At 45.6% G+C, this 20,276-nt stretch overlaps 1 protein-coding gene across 1 annotated transcript in view; it reads right to left on the bottom strand.

Moving 5' to 3' along the window:
• Window positions 1–19,987, bottom strand: part of CDRT4 (CMT1A duplicated region transcript 4) — a gene marked incomplete at both ends in the record, with an annotated part of 34,027 nt that extends 14,040 nt beyond the window's left edge. The window contains one exon of the mRNA XM_080924072.1: window positions 19,897–19,987. Coding sequence (XP_080780198.1) covers window positions 19,897–19,987 — 91 coding nt within the window. The remainder of the gene's footprint in view (window positions 1–19,896) is intronic.
• Between the last annotated feature and the right edge of the window lie 289 nt (window positions 19,988–20,276).

Raw genomic sequence — 20,276 nt, 5'->3', positions numbered from 1 at the left:
TTATACCTTGCTTCTCTGAAGCTCATGTCAGCATACTAGACGTGGCCCCCACTCCTCAGTCACTGACAATATTAGAGCTGGCCCCACATCTTCCTTTCTCAACCTGTGGGTCACAACCCCTTTAGCTGTCAAATGGCCCTTTCGCAGGGGTCACCTAAACCCAACAGAAAACGCAGATATTTACAATATAATACATAACAGTAGCAAAATTACAGTTATGAAGTAGCAATAAAAATAGATTTACGGTTGGGAGACAGCCACAGCATGAGGAACTGCCTTAAAGAGTCGCAGTGTTAGGGAGGGTGAGAACCGCTCTTCTAGACCATTGTCAGTAGGTCTTCATCTCGGAGCTCCATGCAAACATCCCAACATCCCCGGAACTACTCACCTCCAACAATTTTCCATCTACCTACCTATCTCTCTCCATAGTGTCCTCACTTCCTGTTGTAGAAAATTTTAATCTCAATCCGGGGCTTCTACCCTACCTTTGATCATGCAGTTCCCAGATAAAAGACACACAACTTTTATCATTTACACTAAGCCGTAAACAGTGCAAGCCTCAGCAAGCAGAACTGTCTTGTTACTCTTATCTGGCTAAGAAAGGAACAAATACCACCTTGCCCCTCTGTTTATCACATTTCCAGGACAAACACCCAGCACCGGTTAAGCAAAAGCTGGTCCTTCCAAAGTACCTCTGTCTCAGGCTCTGGATCTGCTAGGAGATGGATCTGAGTACACACCAGTTCTCAAATGTTGGTAGCTGACATGCCTGTGTTATCTGTCAAGTATCAAGCACACTCTATCTAAGCACCCCATGCTAACTGATTCTGACAAGAGCCAATTTTATCCCCCATCTCATAGGCAAAGAAACTAGCACCTGTGGAGCAGGCTGTCTGGCTGCCTCTGCCTCAGACGAGTGCCCCATGGCTAGCCCACCCCATGGGCTCCCATTTACACATTCAGTTGCTTATTTATAAGAAATGCTTTCCATGTCCTGTCACCTGCTTCCCCTTCTCACCCTCAGCCACTGTTCTTTCTGATTTCAGAAAGACCCAAGAATTCATGACCCAAGAATGTTCTCGCTTCCCTCTGTAGTTTGTACCAACTCACCACCATGTGACCCAGCCACCCTGCCCTCCACCCTACTCCTGGCAGACAATGGCTTTCCACTCATGCCCCAGGCCTCTGCACTCTGATCTCTCAGAATGCAATGGTCTTTGGTAGAGCTGAGCATTCTAATATTCTAGAGACATTTCCCCCGTTGGCTGTCATGACAGCACACGGACCGAATTTCTTCCCACATGGCTGTCTCCATTGATTATTTCTACAGACCTTTTCCGTTTCATCCCCACACCTCCCCAAGGTGACATCAACAGCTGTTTGGCTCTACATCCCACCAAACTTCAAATAAAAACCCAAATGCCAAGTGCACATCTTTATTTGTACTAAGATCCTATCCAACCCTTTCATGGCCCTGACTTCTCCTAGACCTTGAAAATCTCTGGAAAAAAAGTACAGAATGAGGAATAGGAAGTAGAAAGATATAATGTAACTAAGGTGGATAGTCCTGGGAGAACAGAAAACCATGACCTTCTATTAAAAGCAAAAAGAGCACTTCCTAAAGACTGGGGACCGATTGGGGAGTGATCTGTAATAAATAGTTTTACAGGAATCTCTCTAGGCATTAATATACACAATTAGAACACAGTAGATCAGAATTGCTAGTCACATAGAAAATATGTGTGGGTACCATTCCAGGAAATCTGGGAGTTCTGACAAAAGAATTTTTTTTGTTGTTGTTGTTGGGTCAGAAATCCAACTAAACAACAAAGATTTTAATGTGTCTCCTTGGCATGGTGGGGGGATGCATCAAATACTTGTAGAATCCAGGAACAAGCCCTTCGCAGTGTCATGTGGGTGTCCTCTCCCTGGCGAAAGCCTGACCTTTGAGAGCCAGCCTTCTCCCTGATGGTCCAGAGCGTGACTGACAGAATTCACCAATGTTCCCATTGTGATGATACCACACAAAGCAATTCATTTTGAATAAAGTGTACACAAGACCAACGGCGTGGGTTCAAGAAAGGCCAGGAACAGGGCTTGCAAAGGAAACAAGACACTTGAAATTCATCATCCGTAGGGTTCTCACCTTTAACACAGAGGCAGTGAGGGAACTTTCGGATTGTCATGAGGATTTAACAGCTGGATCACATTAAGTACTGAACACAGATTTGACCGCATGCTAAGGACCTCTTGGTTTGTCTGTTGTCATCATAGTTAATATTCAGGGAGGGGTGTCTCACACGGTACCAACACAATGTGACCCAATGTACAGGCTTGAGAAATTAACAAAATTCATCTCACCAAAAATGAGTGACTGCATGGACAAAAAATGAAGAAAGCCTTAAAGCAGTATCTAAAAACATATGGTGAGGGGACCCTTCAACACACTGGTCCTCCCCATCACCAGAGTTGGCCCACATGTCTTATTTTTCAAGTGCTAAAAGCATTGTTTACACCATCTGCCTACCAGAAGAACACTCTCTGGGGCTGATCCCTGAGCCTAGGCGAGATGGAGATGTCTGTGTTCTTTTGCAGCCACACATACACACATGCACTTAAACACACATAGTTCTGAACAGAAGATCCACATAGTCCTGGGCATAAGGGTTTATGAGCCGTGTGCATGTGTTCATGAATGTGTACACACATATGCAAGCATACATATATACCTATGTAAGTCACCAGTCGAGTCTGTAACACTCCACACATACCCCACTCATACCTTTGACATCCTTCATTCCTGTTCTAGGTCTTCTTGGTCTTCTCTTCTTGAGTGTCTAGAGCCATAGTCTAGAATGATTTTATAAGCAAAATTGGGCCAAGAAGCATCATATTCCTAATGGAAAAAAACTGGGACTCAGGTAACGAGAACAATGCTAATGGAGTCATAAGGTGAAACAGAAACATTGAAGTTGGAAAGGAATCCAGCTTTACCTCTTGTTCTGATCAATTTTGGATGTTGACTTGACCCAGCATAGGGTCACATGAGCAAGTCTCAACTAAGGAATTACCCAAGTGAGACTGGCCTGTAGCCAGGTCTATGGGGTACAGTCTCAATTGTTGACTGACATAGAAGGCCCAGCCCACTGTAGGTAGTGCTGTCCCTGGGCAGGTGTTTCTCCTGGACTACATAAGAAAGCTAGCTGAGTGTTAGCCTGTTAGCAAGACAGGCAACAAGCCAGCAAGCCACCTTCATCCTTCCTTCCCTGAGGTTCCTACCTTGAGTTCCTGACCTGACTTCTCTCAATAATGGATTATTACCTAAAAATATAGGCACTATAAGCACTTCCCTTCCCAAGTTGTTTTGATCCGAGTATTTATAAGAGCAACAAAAACAAATGCAGACTAGAACACCTCTTTTTATGTGTGCCTTGAACAACTTCCTGAATGTTTTTGGCCCTCAGGTTCCTCATACTTAAGACAGGTATCGTCCTAATTGATGGGAGACATGATGCTGACCCACAAAGCCCTGAGCTACTGGCACAAACTATATTCTCTAGTTTATAACTGTACTTTGGTTTCATAATAAACAAGAAAGCTACTAATAGTGCTGTCCGGGGAGAGGACAAGATTGAACTCCAGAGCACACAGGGTACTGTGTTTTTCAGAGAGGACAAAGACCGAAGGCTGGTGTAGCTGGAGTCTAGGGCTCACCTCATTTCCCTGGAGTGGAAGCTAAGTGTAACTAGATTGAAAATACAGGAATATTTACCTGTTTGGGATGCTACACTAGTGAAGAACACCATCTCCCAGGAACAGTAATGGCAAGACGAGAGTTCATTCCTGTGCCCCTCATAACTTGTAGCTTAAAAGTGCTGGAACAGCAGAAAACACATATGCACACACATGCACACACACATATACACACCCACACAAACATGTAAACACATACACACACATATACAAACACATATACACACCCACACACATACACACACATATACATATATACACAAATACACACATACACACACATATGCACACACACATAAACACATACAGACACATACACACATACATATATACACCCACACACATATATACACACACCCCACATACATGCATACACACATACACACACATACACATACACACATACATACATACACACACCTACATGTACACACACACACACACACACACACACACACACTGAATAAAAATTCAATGGCAAAAGGAGACCAGAGCCCTGTAGCAGGACACAGGACTGAATAGATTAAACAGCAACTGGGCCCATAGACCTGTGTCAGACAAACTGCAAGATGGCACCCCAATGATCCCACCTCCCACTGGTCACTTTTGCTTGTTCATTGTTTGTGGTTGTGTTTGAGATCAGGTCTCACTCTGTAGACCATGTTGACCCCAGACTCCCAGAGATCTGCCTCCCTCTGCCTCCTCAGTGCTGGGCTTGAAGGCAAGGCCCCACCATCCCAGCCTACAGCTCACATCTATACATTATCCTTATGCTTAAGCTATGTCTGGAGACATTTATTTCTAACAAACAGGATGTAGTCAACGTGAAAGGTTGTCACGTCTGAGTCACAAAATCTTCAGCTTCTATTTTTTTTCTCCCCCTTTTCCATTTTCAAGTGTGTGTGAATGGCATGCTTTGAGGGGAGATGCACATGCCTGTAAAGGCCTGAGGATGATGTCATTAAGCATCCCTGATGTCTCTCCCATCTTATTCATTGATGCGGGGTCTCTCAATCAAGCCCAGCTCTCACTGTCCTGGCTTAGCCTCACCACCCAGCTTGTTCTGAGGATCCCCTGTCTTTGCTTTCCTGGCCTGGAATTCCAGATGGACCTTTTCACCCCTTAGTCATTTACATGGGTTCTACAGATCCAAATTCTGGTCCTTAGTCTTGCTAGGCAAACACTTTAACCTCTGAGTTCTCTCCCTGGCTTCCAGCTTTATCAAGTTTCCTACACACGGTTTCTGTGCAGAATAAGAGACAGAAGCCGCCATGCTGAGTTGCTCGGTGGGCTTTAGTTGTCCTAGGAGATTTCAGCCCATGGCCAGCAAGGAACCGAGGCCCTAGTCCAATAGCCCATAAGCACCTTAAGCTTTCCAATGAGAATAACCAAGTGAATCACTTGGAGGTGGATTCCCATGCTATTGCACTTCAGATGAAGCTAAACCTCAGCCAAATCCATGGAGAAATCTGGAGATGGAGGCAGACAGTGGAGGTACCTTCAAATTTCCCACCCACAGACAAAGAGATCACAGTACCAAGTAACTAAATTTAGGGTAATTTCGGTAAATAATCAACAAAGGCCCTTTACCCAATGGTATAAAGAAAAATGCCCCACATGACAGACAGAAATGGGATTCCTGCAGCTTCCTACTCTGGTGGCACTGGGAAAGCATGCCTTCATCCACCCCCATCTCTAAGAGGGGATAGAATTTCCTACCAAAAGACATGAACTTATGTATACGTGCAACTGGGTTTCAAACCACCTAAGGAGTCACACCTCTGTACACATCTGTAAGAGATCCCACACATTTCCAGAGAGATTTACCCGAGGGACAAAGACTCACCCTGAATGTTAGTGACACCATCTGGGTCACCACTGGACAAAAAGGAGAGAGGAGAAATCAGTCAGCTGGATACCAATAGACATTTTTGAATGGGGACACGATGTAATCAGCCACCTTGTTTTCATGCTGTGAGTCCCTGCCTTGATAGGCTGTGCCCAAAAACCTTGGACCAAAAGAAACCCTTTTCTCATGCTGCTTTTTAGGGGGTGGTTTGTGGCAGCAATAAGAATAACTAATACAGTACGTGAGGAATTGAAGCCTGTAGAATGTTCCAGAACAGAAGGTGTGATTCTAGCAAGGTTGGTTTTGTCAAGGCCACGTGGCAAGGATGCTGCCAGAGGGACCAGGGTTGGAAGAGGGATGGAGCCAAGAAGAACTCCTAGTGGTCAGGGTGTTCGCCTCCCACATTACTAGATGTATACAAAAAGTAGATACTTTGTCATTTTTTTCCCCTTCTGCAGATCAAACAAAATGTGCACGGATCAAAGCCACAGATCTTACCACAGTACTATTTTCTCAACAGACACTATCTGGGCCTTCTCTCCCTAGGCCTTCAAGGCCAGAGCCCATCTGCCCTTGCTGCCTGTATATGAACACACATACTCACATACACACCCACCTATAATTATAAAGGGGTCTCAGGGGTAGTTTCCATTGTCTCAGAGCACAGGTTCTAGAACAGAGGGTTTAAAAGAACTGCCCACCACAGGATTCTATGGAGCCCAACTCCTCATGGGCCCCACGAGAATTTTCCCTGACTTGGTCATCATCTCAGACAAGAATAAAAAGGCTGCTTATTGCACAGAAGGCCCTTGTCTCATCCCACCCCACCCCCAACGGTCTTAATATGCTGTGGTGAGAACCCACCCTTACAGGCCAGCTTTCTACCCCAGGTCACTGCCTCTCTGTGTCTCCTGGATACCAGCAGGAAGAGCTGGGCTCCCCTGCACCTGTCTCTCTCTCTTCTATCTCTAACCCGTGTCCCTGTCTCTCCTCACACAGGAGCAGGCCCACGAACTGGAATATATTGTAGGTCTTTAACATCCCACCAAATGCATTCCTTTCTGGGTTTACCCTACCCGAGGAAACACTGCCAGCCCTTCAAAACTTTCTTGTTCTCGTTTCCCGGATGCCAGTCAGAGGAGACAAGCTGACTTTTGCTCTCTAGGGTGGGAAATGCAAAAGGCACTGGCATAGCATCCAGCTGCTGCCCAGACCACACGCCCCTCCCAGGCTGTGCGCCTACAGGGACTCTGATCAGCTTTTCTGTCCACGGAGTGGAAATTCTAGATGCGGTAAGGTTTCCAGACCGACCCTGCAGTTCGCGCCTCTGCCAACGACTGTAAACCTGTTTCTGTCCTGCTGGAGCTGCAGTGTGGAGCCAGAAATCTGGACGAATTTAACACGTAGTGGATTCAGACACAGGAAAACATTGTTCAAAGTAAACGCTGGAATCCCTTCCTCATCGTGCAGGAATGTGGAGCTCAGCAGCTTCTCAGAAAAGCCCCTGCTAAACCTAATCAGCGCCCTGCACCGGGCTCTCCACACCCGCCTGGGGTGCTTGCAGCTTAGCTGTGAGCAAAGGCAACTCCTGCCTCTGACCTTGAGAAGCAAGGAGCCACAAGAGGGGAGAGGGGTTCAGGATGCTGTGGGACTTTCCATTTCCTTTGCTTCCTAGGGCTGTGAAAGAGTCACTTTTCCTGGAGAAGAAAGGAGGCTCTGTGGCGGGGCGAAGGAGCCAGTCTCCTGCCCATGTGTGTGCTCCCTGGACAGGACAGGGCCACTAACACGCGCTTCCCTTTCCCTGCGCCTTAACTAATTCCATCTCTCCGAAGCCCTGTGCCAAGGTCCCCGCCCCACTTCCGCTGACTCTGGAAAGTGGAAAGAAAGAATTGCTTTATCCAAAGGCTGTAAAATGGATTCCAGAAAGTGGGTTTATGTTTAATCATCCGTGTCACTGTGTCCTTCGGTCTAAAGCCCTGCCTTCATTCCCCCCCAACCCCGCCCCCAACGCAGATGCGCGGGGCTGAAACAAATGGTTATAAGATTTTCCCGAGTGAGGAACGGTTTGTGAGGGACGCAAGTCCACATGTGTTTTGAAAGTCCTCAAAAAAAAAAAAAAGGATTGGGTTGAAATCCAAGCCTTTAGGGGACTGATGACACACTGGGGGAGGATTAGGACAAGAGAGTAACCAGCTAAGGGACTGTTGAACTGCATAGGGAGTTCTGGAAGTGGGGGAGGCGGCCTGATGAAAGAAAAAGGAAGGAGGGAGGGAAGGAGGGAGGGAGGAAGGAAGGAAGGAAGGAAGGAAGGAAGGATTTAATCCTCAGTGTGAGGCTGTAATGGTCAATAATGTTAAGTTGGCAGGATCAAGGATCACCTAGGAGACAAGCCTCTGGCAAACCTGTGAGAGATTATCTCCATTTGGCTAGGCTCAGAGCTCCCCTGTGAAGGATGCTCTTGGTTAGATTCATTGAATGGGGAGGTGGGACGCGCCCACAGTGAGCAGCATTGGACTGAATGAAAAGAAAGATCAACACGCATCCATCTGACTCTGCTCCACCATGGATCCGAGGTGACCTGCTGCCCCAAGCTCGGGTGGCCATGGTTTCTCTGCCATGATGGGCAGGGTTCTGAAACTGGTACGGGAGCAAAAATAGACACGAAGGGCAATGGAACAGAACAGAGCGCCCAGAAGTACACTCACACAGCTACAGACACCTGATTTTTTTTTTTTTTTTTTTTTTTTTTTTTTTTTTTTTGACTTCCAAAGTACACTGGAAAAAGAGGTCAGCCTCTTCCACACAGTGAGCTGGGAAAACTAAGTGTCTGCACAGAAGAATGAAAGAACTGGGTATAGAAACACATGGGAAATGGACCAGAGGTGTCAATGAAGACTTTAAATCGCCAGATGAAAGCACAGGTAAGACTCCTCAGGACATTCTGAAAAAGACTCTGCTAATGCAGCAAATGATCCTGAGAATAGACGAATAGCATTGCATGAGATTTAAAAGACAGCTATCTTTGAGCATGCAGTGTCAAACAATATCTTACACACACTTGTGCACGTGCACAGGTGCACACACATACTTCATTGGTTGTGATACAGTTCGTGAGTCCATTTTAGCACAAAGGGGAACATGAAAAGGAAAAGTGAGATTTTAAAGGGAAGGTGGAGAGGGAGAAAAGGGCAGGAATGGAATGAATGTAGTAATTTGAAGGCAGAATGGAGGAGTGCTTGCAGGGAGAAAGAGGACCAGGAAAGCAGGGGAACGGGGTGAATATGAGTTAAGTATAGTATCAACCATAAAAAGCAAATGATAATGTTAATAGACACACAAAGCCTTTGACAAAATCCAACATGTTTTTATGTTCAAAGTCTCAGAGAGAGTGGGGCTAGTGGGAACATATCTCCACATATAAAGGCTATATATAACAAGCCCACCGCCAACATCAGTATATATGGAGAAAAAAATCAAAACTGTTTTATTAAAGTTGGGAATCAGAGAGATGGCTCAGCGGTTAAGAGCACTGACTGCAATTCCAGAGGTCCTGAGTTCAAATCCCAGCAACCACATGGTGGCTCTCAACCATCTGTAATGGGATCTGATGCCCTCTTCTGGTGTGTCTGAAGACAGCGACAGTGTACTTATATGTAATAAATAAATAAATCTTTTTTTTAAATTGGGAATCAGAGCTGTCTGCTCTCCCCACTCCTTTCCAGTGTAGTGTGCATAGTACTAACGGGCGCAATAAAGCAAGAGAGGGGAATTAAAGGGATACAGGTAGGAAAAGAAGCCAAATAATTCTTATTTGCAATGGTATGATAATATATACATAAGGGATCCCAAAAATTCCATCAGTAAACTTCCAGAAACAATTATTAATTTCATCAGGATGGCAGAATAAAAATCAACTTCTAAAAATCAGTGTCTAACCAGGCACGGTGGTGCACACCTTTAGTTCCAGCATTTGGGAGGCAGAGGAAGGTGGTCCTTTTTTGAGTTTGACTCCAGCTCGATCTACAGAGGCAGCTCCAGGATATCCAGGACTGCACAGTGACCCTAAGAAAAACAACTGCAGAGAAATCAGTAGCCTTTCTACATGCTAACAGCGTACAGACTAAGAGAAGGCCATACATGCTCAAAGGCATGTTTTCAAAAGACAAATATACCAGATAAACCTAAGCAAGGAGATGAAAAACCCCTACAATGGAAACTTCAAGTTCCTGAAAGGGATTGAAGGATGCTTAGAACACTGAAGGACTATCGTGCCCATGGGTTGATAGACTTGGTACTGTAAAAACGACTATCCTACCAAAAGCAATTTATAGATTCAATGCAGTCTCAGTCAAAATCCTCATAACATTATTCACAGAAATAGAAAAAAAAATCCTTAAATATATGTAAAACTAGAAGATACCCAAGACGGTCAAAACAATCCTGAGCAAACAGTATTATCGAAGGAATTACCATTCTAGATTTTTAAGGTATATGGTGGATCTACAGTAATAACACTGAGTTATGCTGACACAGAAACAGGTGTATACACCAATGGAACAATACAGAATATCCAAACACAAGCACACACAACTGTGGCCATCTGACAGTAAAGATGCCAAACCTCTCATTGGAGAAAAAGCAGCATCTCCAAAAAATGGTGCTGGGGAAAACAGTGTCCACTTGCAGAAGAATGAAATCAGGCCCATATCTATCACAGGGCACAACAATTAACTCCAAGTAGACCAAAGACTTCAACTGGAAATCCAAGACTCTAAAACTGCCCAAAGAAAACAGGGCAGTAACCTACATGTAGAGGAGTAAGAAAGGACTTCCTAGACAGGACACAATTTGCCCAAGGTTTAAGGCCAACAGTCAAAAAGTAGAACTTTATAAAACTCAAAATCCTAATTGATTTTTCAATATCAAGTGATCAGCTCTGAAATTACATACACACGAGCCACACTAAGGGACATAGTGCACTGCAGTGTATAAATACACATATGTACTATGTGTGTGTATGTGTGTGTGTGTGTGTGTGTGTGTGTGTGTGTGTGTGTAACACAATAAATAATAAAAGAGGGCATCTATTTGATAGGGAGTAGGGGGAGTCTTGGGAGCGGTTGAAGGGATAGGACATGTGAGGGTCCAGTTCTGAGGGAGGGAACATGGGAGAAGTTGGAGCGTGGAGAGGAAAAGAGAGAAGTGATAGTTACCTCTTAATTAAAACCTTCAAATGTCATAATGAAACCCGGCACTTTGCATCCTAACTTAAGTGCTTCCTAAATGAAAGTGCATAATGGTCTGTCTGGGGAGGTCAGAGGACTGAGTGTCTAGATGATCTAGGTCCCAGAACAGCTGTGTCCAAACTATGATGTCACTGGAAACTCTTCTCCCAGTTTGAGGCATTTTTCCACCTCAGTTCGGTCCGCCTTTAGTGGTGATTTCTTGACTTTTATTTTGACGGGGAGACAGGAAGCCTCTCCTCATCCTGAGTAGTAAAGCAGGTGGGGTTTAGTTTGGCTTGCAGCAAGCTCCCCCTAGGGTAGTGGTTCTCAACCTTCCTAAGGCTTCGACCCTTTAATACAGTCCCTTATGTCGTGGTGACCCCCAGCCGTAAAATTATTTTGTTGACACTTCATCAGTCAACTGTGCCACTGTTATGAATCATAATGTAAATATCTGTGTTTCCCAATGGTTTCGGGCAAGCCCTGAGAAAGGGTCATTTGACACCCCTCCCAGGGGTGTGAACCCACAGGTGGAGAATGACTGTCTACTGTCTTAGGTACTTTGGTAGCTCTGAGAAGGCCGTTTGTACTGCTGTCCTCACAGACCAGGAGTGACACCTCCTCCTATTAACTCTTGGCACCAAGAAAAGTATAGAAGCAGACCTTTCTGAGTGCTTTTAAGCACCCACCGATAATGTAAAATCCAGTCGCTCTCTACAAATACCTTGTGGAGACTCAACTGTCTGCTTCACACTTACTGTTAATCATGGAGCACATGCTGAGCCCCTCTGAGTCTTACCTCCCAGGGAGGTCATCTTGAGATCCAAACTGGCTTCTCCTGGTCCACTTTTAACACTCTACCCTGGACTTCTCCATCTGTCTATGTTTCCAGAGGTGTTCCTCTGGACCTCTAGTCTACATCATCCGTGAACTTCAGGCCCATCCATTTATCCCGATTTCAGACAACTCAGATGTGTTCCATACACCTCAGACCATCCTTGCTCAGCTGAACTCTTGATAAACCTTATTCCATCACACCACAAAACCTGCTGGTGCTTGCTGCACTCCCTCTCCCCCTCTCCCCTTCTCCCCCTCTCCCCCTCTCTCCCTCTTCCCCTCTCTCCCTCTTCCCCTCTCTCCCTCTCACCCCCTCTCCCCCTCTTCCCCTCTCCCCCCTCTTCCTCTCTCCCTCTTTCCCTCTCTCTCTCCCCCTCTCCCCCTTTCTCCCTCTTCCCCTCTTTCCCTCTCCCCCTCTTTCCCTCTCCCCCTCTCCCCCTTTCTCCCTCTCCCCCTCTCTTCCTCTCTCTCTCCCTCTCTCCCTCTTCCCCCTCTCCCCCCTCTCTCTCCCTCTCTCCCTCTCTCCCTCTCTTTCTCTCTCCCTTTCTCCCTCCCTCTGTGTATGTATTTTGGATATTTGAGACAGGTTTTCTCTGTGTAGTTCTGGCTAGTCTGTAAACCAAGCCAGCCTCAAACTCAGAGATCCACCTGCCTCTCCTCTCAAGCTTGCTTTTATTAAAGCACCACTAATTTGTCAGTTGCATTAAAAAAACAAAAAAACAAAAAACAAACAACAAAAAAAAAACCTAAAAGTCTTTCCTAGACCCCTCAAGACTCAATTTATCAGTAGATCATGTCAGTTCAGCTTGCAAACATCCCCTAAATTCTTTGCTTTATTAATAACGGCAACTTTGTTCTTGCTATGAACACCATGCCAGTAATAACAACACACCAAGATGGCCCTGTTTTACCTGCATTAGCTTGCCGAGTCTTCCCTACAAACCTGGAGTGAAGTGCCAATGTTATCCCCTCTTACAGATCATAAAGTCAAGGCAGAGGAAGGTTCGGTGGCTGGCTCAAAGCCTGTTTCAGAGTAACCAAGACTCAAATCTGAGGAGCTGGCACCAAGAACACGTGGCTAAACATGAATTCCCAGTGCTTCCTTAATGTCCATTCCCTCCAAACTGACTTCCCCCTTTCTACCCTGGCCCTCATGGAGTATATTATAGACACTCAGCAGTGAGTATGACCTCTCAAAAGTAGGCACTAGTGTGTGTGTGTGTGTGTGTGTGTGTATGTGTGTGTGTGTGTGTGTGTGTGTGTGTGTTATTCCTCAACCTAAATATCCCACCCCAGGGACCTCTCCAACACACTTGGGAGTGAAATATAAGCTCCAAAACCATCCATCCATGAGTGCTGCCTCTGTCCACACTTCTGGGGTCTCCCACTCTCCCTCCCCCAACTCAACAAACCCTACAGATTTTGGGCTGGCTGGGTTTGGGTTACTTGGCTCCCTGTCCTATTACCTCATGTCACTGTCATACTGTCTAGAAGTTTTTGGATGGGTTTTGTTTTCTGGTTTATTTTGTGTTTTTATGTGTGTATATGTGAGTCAGTGAGTGCTTGCCACATGTATGCAGGGACCCACAAAGCTTTACTTGTTCATGACCCACATCTTTATAGAACCCTCTCCCACAACTCAGGTGCACCCTGTGTGCTGGCATCACTTTTGAAGTTACTGCTTTGTTCCTTTCTTTAGATTTTTTTCCCTCATTTGTCTTCCTGATCTTCATTCAAAAGTAAACAGGGTGTCTGTTGCTTTAAGAACTTGCCTCTGTGTCTCTTCTTGGTGCTGTCCCCTGACATCATCAGAACAAATGGCACCCTGACATTGGGAACTATACTTAGCTGTCTCATGGTGTTCCCAAAGAAGGAAATAGTGTGTTTTGGGGGTTCTAAAAGACTCAGACCAACTACACACTGGTTTTCACCTGGGAACTTGTTAGAGATGCAAATTCTTTATTTTTTTAATTAAAGATCTACTTATAATGTAAACAGCATTTTGCCCACATGTATGCCTGCAGGACAGAAGAGGGCATCAGATCTCATTATAGGTGGTTATGAGTCACCACGTAGTTGCTGGGAATTAAACTGAGGAACTGAACGGGAAGACCGGCCAGTGTGCATAGCCTCTGAGCCATCTCTCCAGCCTGAGACGAAAATTCTTAGCCTTCACCCCAGATCTGCTGAGCTGGAGATCTGGGTGAAGGGAACCAGCAGTCTATATCCTCATAGGTGTTCTAGAGACCAAAGCACCTGGCACTTTTGTCTCTGAGACTGGTCAGGTCTGCTCCAGAACATCTGTTAAAATGAAATGAATGCGAGTCATCTACCCCAGGGGTCTCTTTAGCTTTAAGAATAAGTAAATTTTCTTCAAGTTGAGTCCCCAAGATCTGGGAAGTAGTTCTCACAACATCTGTGGAAGATTTCTGGAGTCTAATTACAAATTAATGCGATCTTAAGTTCAGCATAACAGAGACCTTGGCTAGGCTAGAAGGGCCTAAAAATCTACTTCCCAACAGGGGAAAGAGTCTAACGAGAAGGATGGGGACAAAGTGTGGTCACCATTAACCAGGAAGAAGAGGACGTGTGAGGGCTCTGGGAAGGTCTCAGGTCTCTGACTTAGATGATAGAATAAATATCAGAAAGGAAAAGCCAGTTCAAAAACAGAATGCTAAGTTACACTGTGGAATATCCAGGCAGCAAGCTCTGGTGAGCAGCTGTTCTACGTGAACCTGGGCTCTTGGGATAGTGGTCATAGTTTGTGACATATAAACTTGATAGAAAATGAAGATTGTCCCATTTCTTGTGTCTGTAGGGTGGGTGTGGTAGAGGGTTGTCCGTGGATGGTTTTTAGGCATGAGAGGTGAAGAGAATCATGAAGGATTGAGTGGACCAACCAGAGAGGCAGGGGGAGAGTCAGGCATGTCATCTCATGGAGTCAAACAAAAGTGGTGCACAAAGGGACAGGTGTCGAAGGCCACAGATCTGTCAAGAAATCCAAGGACAAGGTATCCACTGAAGCTGCTGATGGGCCATCTATGAAGAAAGTGGTTAGAATACGAGAGGACATGAACCAGAGCTGAAGGCAGCTGAGGGCACAGAGACAATGGACGGGAAAAATCCAAACACATTTTTTGTGCACAGAGAAACGGGCTTTAGAAGGAAGCAAGTCGCTCCCCACCGAGGGGTACGCTTAGTAAACGATAAGATTAAAATTCAGATCCCAGTCAGTCTGGTTCTAATGTGAGGCTCTGAATGCGCACGCTGTGACTGCCTAGGTAGAAACACAAAATAATCTACAAACAGTGAGTTCAGCAAGGCGGGCAGACACAAGGCCAAAATGCCTAAAATGCTTGCTTTTTCCTTTTTTCACCACCCATCAAAAAACAAAAAATTCTAGAAAGACATCCACTGATAGTATGGCATTCAAAATCTGGGTTAAAATTAACTGAAAACAAAGTGAAAAATTAATATCTTGATAGAGAGATGTGTCATGATTGTTGCAAAGACATAATCGCAACAACTAATGTCGATTTGCCTGCATGTGGCCCATAGATTTGGTACAACACCAACCCAAACCATGCTTTGACCGTTCTTCTTTATGGAGAAATTGGCAAACTGTCTTAGACTTTTTATGGCCATGGCAAAGGCTGAGGGTAGAAGAGATGATTGTGGGGTGGGGTGAGTAAACTTGTGCCTGGCTTTCAAAGTGTGCTATGAGGCTGTCATAAGACAGAGATGTATCAGAATAGCAAAACAGACAAAGGTCACTAAATAGAGAGCCTGGAAGACACCAGCTCTACAAAGATGGGCACGGGTTCATCTGGTCAAGAAATGCTATGACATCACTTAAATATCAATATGACAGTCATATGTTCAATGACTGTTTTAATTTTGATTTCTGTTTCATTCTCCTACACTTTAAGAGGAAGATTAACCCCGACTTAGGAAATACCCGACTCAGGTAAGCCATGAGATGGTCACTGAACTTTGGAAGTAAATTCTCCCCATCTGCCTCGTGGGTCTCAGAGATCAAACTCAAATCATCACTCTTAGCAACAAATGCTTTGGCCTACTGAATCATCTCACTGGCGCATATATTTCATTTAAAATGTTTTCCTTTTAAACATATGAGGTGGGCAGAGAAGGGGAAAAGACTGGGAGTGGAACAGAACAGATTGCTAACAAGGAGAGAAATGGAAGCTTGCATAGAAAATCCACTATTATGTAGGACCCATGTACCATGACAGAGCTCAAGGGCAGGGTTACAGGACTGGGGGTGAGAGTTAGTGTTGTTGGCCAGCCTCATGAGCATCAAGTGGAGGTCCTGGAGTGGGATAGGGAGAAGATCAAGCTTGGCCACCAACAGAAAAGATACAGGTTGAGGGACGGCCCCTTGTGGGTATGACGACAAAGATTTCAGATGGACCACAGACACTTGCACCAACCCAAAGATGCATGAGTCACCGTCCTGGAAGGACCTCCAGGCCTAAACTACATTGCTAAACCTCAAACAAAGCCATTCTTTTCCATGTTCCCCCAAATTTTACAGTCACAAAGGTGAAGCAAGCATTTGTTCTAGAAATCGACACCGGAAACTGAATCTAAGTAGGCAATTATTTTGCAAGCAGGGGCCTGGCTGGCTCTGCATTCCTGCAACCTGGCCTCAGCCAGGCACTGGCTGGAACTCGGCCCTGCTTTTCTCCCTGCTTAGTGACTTCCCAGTACATTCCACAATGGCCCCGCCCTCTAGGTTCTCAAGGTGGATTGGCCACAGGCTTTCTGATGGGATGTGGTCAGTGGTGGCAGGGGAGGTCACTGTGGAGGAAGCAACTGGAGAACACCAGAGACCTCCTACACTGTTCTGCCATGGGGGGTATGCAAATGGCCTGAGGACAGCTACGACTGGAAAGCATCGGAAAGACTGGCATCTGTCCAACTAGGGGCAGTAGTCAAATCTCAGTTGCATGTACAGGGAAATCAGTCAGAAGAGAAACAGGCCACGCCATGTTCAAATCTTAACCATACCAGAGTCAGAGGTCAAGCAAATCACAAGGCATGGCATAGATGCTCCCTACTGGAATGCTGGTGTCTGATGGTGCTGGGTTCAACTCCTGATTCTAGCATTTAACCAGCTGTGTGACCTTAATCCAAGGCACTGTCCTCACTCCTCATCCTCATCTAGTAGCATGCCCAGGGAGCATGGGGGTAGAAATAAAGTAGAGGTGGAATTTGCAGGGGTGGGGACAGAAGGTCTCAGGCCAAGCAAGCCTACAGGTTTAAGAGGGTAATTCCTCTGTGTCCCAAGTAGATTCTAAGTCTTTCAAAAGCAGAGACTCCCTCCTGACCTAAGCTTGGATCCTTGTTACTCAGAAGGAAATGAACATACATCCATGGGTGTTCTGCGCTATCAGACTCCTAAAGTACTGGCTGCTTTTCTACGCAGTTTCTGTCCCTTCTTGTGCTATTGGGATTGTGGGAGTTATCCTGAGTGGCAGCCCTATTGCTTACGGTATTAACCAATCATAGCTGAGGAACGGGTCCTAGGCAAAGGAGCTACCAGCATCCATTTTCTGTGTCCTTTCTTTGTACTCTGGACCCAGGGTCCTCATCTCCTCCCAACCCCTCTCCTCTGATTTTCTCCTTTTAACCCTCCTTTCCACTCAGACATCTCCTCTAAAGCATTCTCTTGAATCCAAGCTTTCCTTCCATTTCCTCCTGTGTTCTCTGTCCAAAACCCACTAATGGATGGCTCTACCACCTGCTAGCTTTGCCAAATTCATCAGCAGGGCTCCATGCCAGCTGTCCATCCTCGGGGACCGGCTGATAGCACACTACTACTTAAGCAGAGAGCACAGCTACTGAGGGCCTTGGGGAATGCAGAGGGGAGCCAACCTTTCATCTCAGACACAGGTCTGGAGGCTGAGGCAGGAGGATCACAAAATCAAGGCTAAGGGAACTACAGCGTGAGTTTAAGGATTCCTGCCCAACCCAGTGGGCAAGGTAAACTGGCAAAGGGAAGGTAAAAGATAGGCAAGGTTTCAGCTCAGTGGGAGAGCACATGCTTAGCTTGTGGTCTCCAGAACTATTTTTAAAGGCACAGATGGGCACACATAAGCAAACCATCATATACATCAACAGCCTGATACACACATGGACACACACACCTAGAAACATGCAATGTACACACAGATACAGAAACAGAAATACATATGGACTGACCCCAACACACACCAGACACATGTTCATACACAGATAGGCGCATATTCAGAACACACTGGAATAAACAAACACACACATATACTCATCCATTTGGCAGGAGAAGATAAGGCATAAATTTCAGGACCATGCACTAGGACCACAAACCCAGATGCTGACAGCATAGAAGGAAACGTAGATCTCAGCTCTGCACTTGGGGAGGGGAAAGTCTCACAGGACCTGCTGATTATCCTATATTTCAGAAGAAAGGCCTCTTCCCGCCCGGCACAGGTCCTAGAACAGGAGGCTTGGCACTAGCCAAAGGTGGAGGCACTCAGATGATATCCCAGCTTTACCTCTCTAAGCAGGAAGGAAGAAGGGAGACCACGGGGCCTGCCTACCTCAAGTCAGTTGGAGGCATCTCCGAGACACCTTGCAGTGTCTGAGTTTGAACTCAGGCTTCCTGGAACTCAGAGCTCTGACTTCCCAGGTTCTTGGCCAGTAACACTTCCCAATCTTCTCACACTAACTCAGCTCAGCTCAAGTGTGACAGAAGCTGTCAACCTGGAGATGTGACTTTGGGTGACCCTGAGGTTCTGGGTCCCTAGAAACACTGCTCTGAAGTAGGGTACAAGACCCTGCCTTAACCTAACCTGAGTGCAGGTCTCTTCATGTGTAAGATGGGAGTCTTTCCTCCCTCATCCTTCCCTATCCAAGTCTACAAATTAAGGAGCCTTGTTGATCATTATGTTTCTCACTATTAAAAACCACTGTTTACTGTTGTTTTTTAACCCTTTCTCCGAATCATTTCAAAATAAGCAACCTGAGTATTAATTATTCCTTCGAAGAAGCTCTCTTGGACGTGTAGCTGGCTCATGTATTTTTTTTCTCTAGATTCTTTATCTTTGAGATAGGGATAGAGGATTAGAAAAGGTTCCCTTCTCTGTGGCTCAGACTAGCCTCAAGGTCTTACTATGTAGCTCTGGCTGGCCTTGAACTCACCATGTTGCCAAGGCAGGCCTCAAATTCATGGCAATCCTCCTGTCTTGGCCTCCAGAGTATCAGGTATACAGATGTACAGCACCATGTCTAACCTTGTAGATACTTAGTAATAAAGATATGAACCAGACCTGGTTGGACATTTTGGAGGTTCTGCATTTTGTCAAGACTTAGTTGTATAGCTGAGGGACATCATGATACATGCCCTTCCAAAGAACAATAAGATATAATGAAATGTCAATGTATATATAAATGTAAGTTATAAATACATGTGTGTTTGTGTGTGAAAGTACTATTATAAACCCATTTCTTCATATTTTAACCAAACACTTTAAAATAAGTAGAAAAAAATTTTTAAATGATAAAAGCCCTTACCTCCAACCCTCCACAGGCCACAAACATACATACATATATGTTTTTGTGTAGTTTGGCTTGGTTTGTACTTGTGTTTACATGCTGTTGTTAGCCTTAACTACAGGACAGTTGCTTGGACATTTTGTTTTTGAGGCACGGTGTGTTATACGGCCCCGACTGGCCTAGAATTCCCTATACAGACCAGACTGACTTCAAAATGAGAGATTGGCTGTATCCGACTCCAAGCATCAAAGGTGTGCACCCCCATACTTGGTTCTCATTGGGCCATTGTTATAAACTGTAAGCACCTGGTTGCTCTTCCAGAAGACCCTGGTTCTATTCTCAGCAGCCCCGTGGCAGCTCACAACTGCCTACAACTCCAGTTCTAGGGGATCTGACACCCTCACACATACATGCAGGCAAAACACCAATGCACAGGAGCAGACCTTAAACATTAAGTGTGTGTTGGATAGAGTCTCGGGTGACAGGTGATGTGCACTGTGAGCTGGAAATGGTAAGGAATGCTGTGACCTTGAACTCCTTTAGCCAAGTGGAAAAACTGTCCTGGAAAGGGCATGACCCCTAGACTTTGAGTGTGTGCCTTTGACTTCCTGCCTAGCCTTCCCTCTTTGTCAACACAAGCATCTGTCTTGGGAGGAGGAGCCCTGCCAATGGTACCTGAGTAGTTCCTGGGGTTCCACATTTTTTTCTGGACATCATGGCTGCTTCCTGGCCCAGCGAGGCTGTTGATTTTTTGCCTAGAAATCATTCTTGGTATCCTGCAGCCCCCTGAACTCTGGGTCCCAGATCCCCTGTTGTCCTCTGTCTGTTGCAGTCAGCCATGGTCTTGCCGCTGCCCTGAGGCGGTCCAGTAGCCAGGCATCTGTGGTGAGTAGAGGCATTGTGACATCAGCAGCTGTCAGGTTTCCCTGCCTAAATCTTCTACCCTTACTCTTCACATCAGAGATCCCACTGGCTGCAGACATAGTCATTAAAGATGAGTGTTAGGACCACCATCCCTGCCCTAGACGGAGTCCAAGGCCAGGCACTCTATACAA

Source organism: Micromys minutus (genome assembly GCF_963924665.1).
Source record: "Micromys minutus genome assembly, chromosome: 10".
NCBI lineage: Eukaryota > Metazoa > Chordata > Mammalia > Rodentia > Muridae > Micromys > Micromys minutus.
Note: the sequence above shows the minus strand (reverse complement) of the source record. Positions and strands in the feature narration are given on the sequence as shown.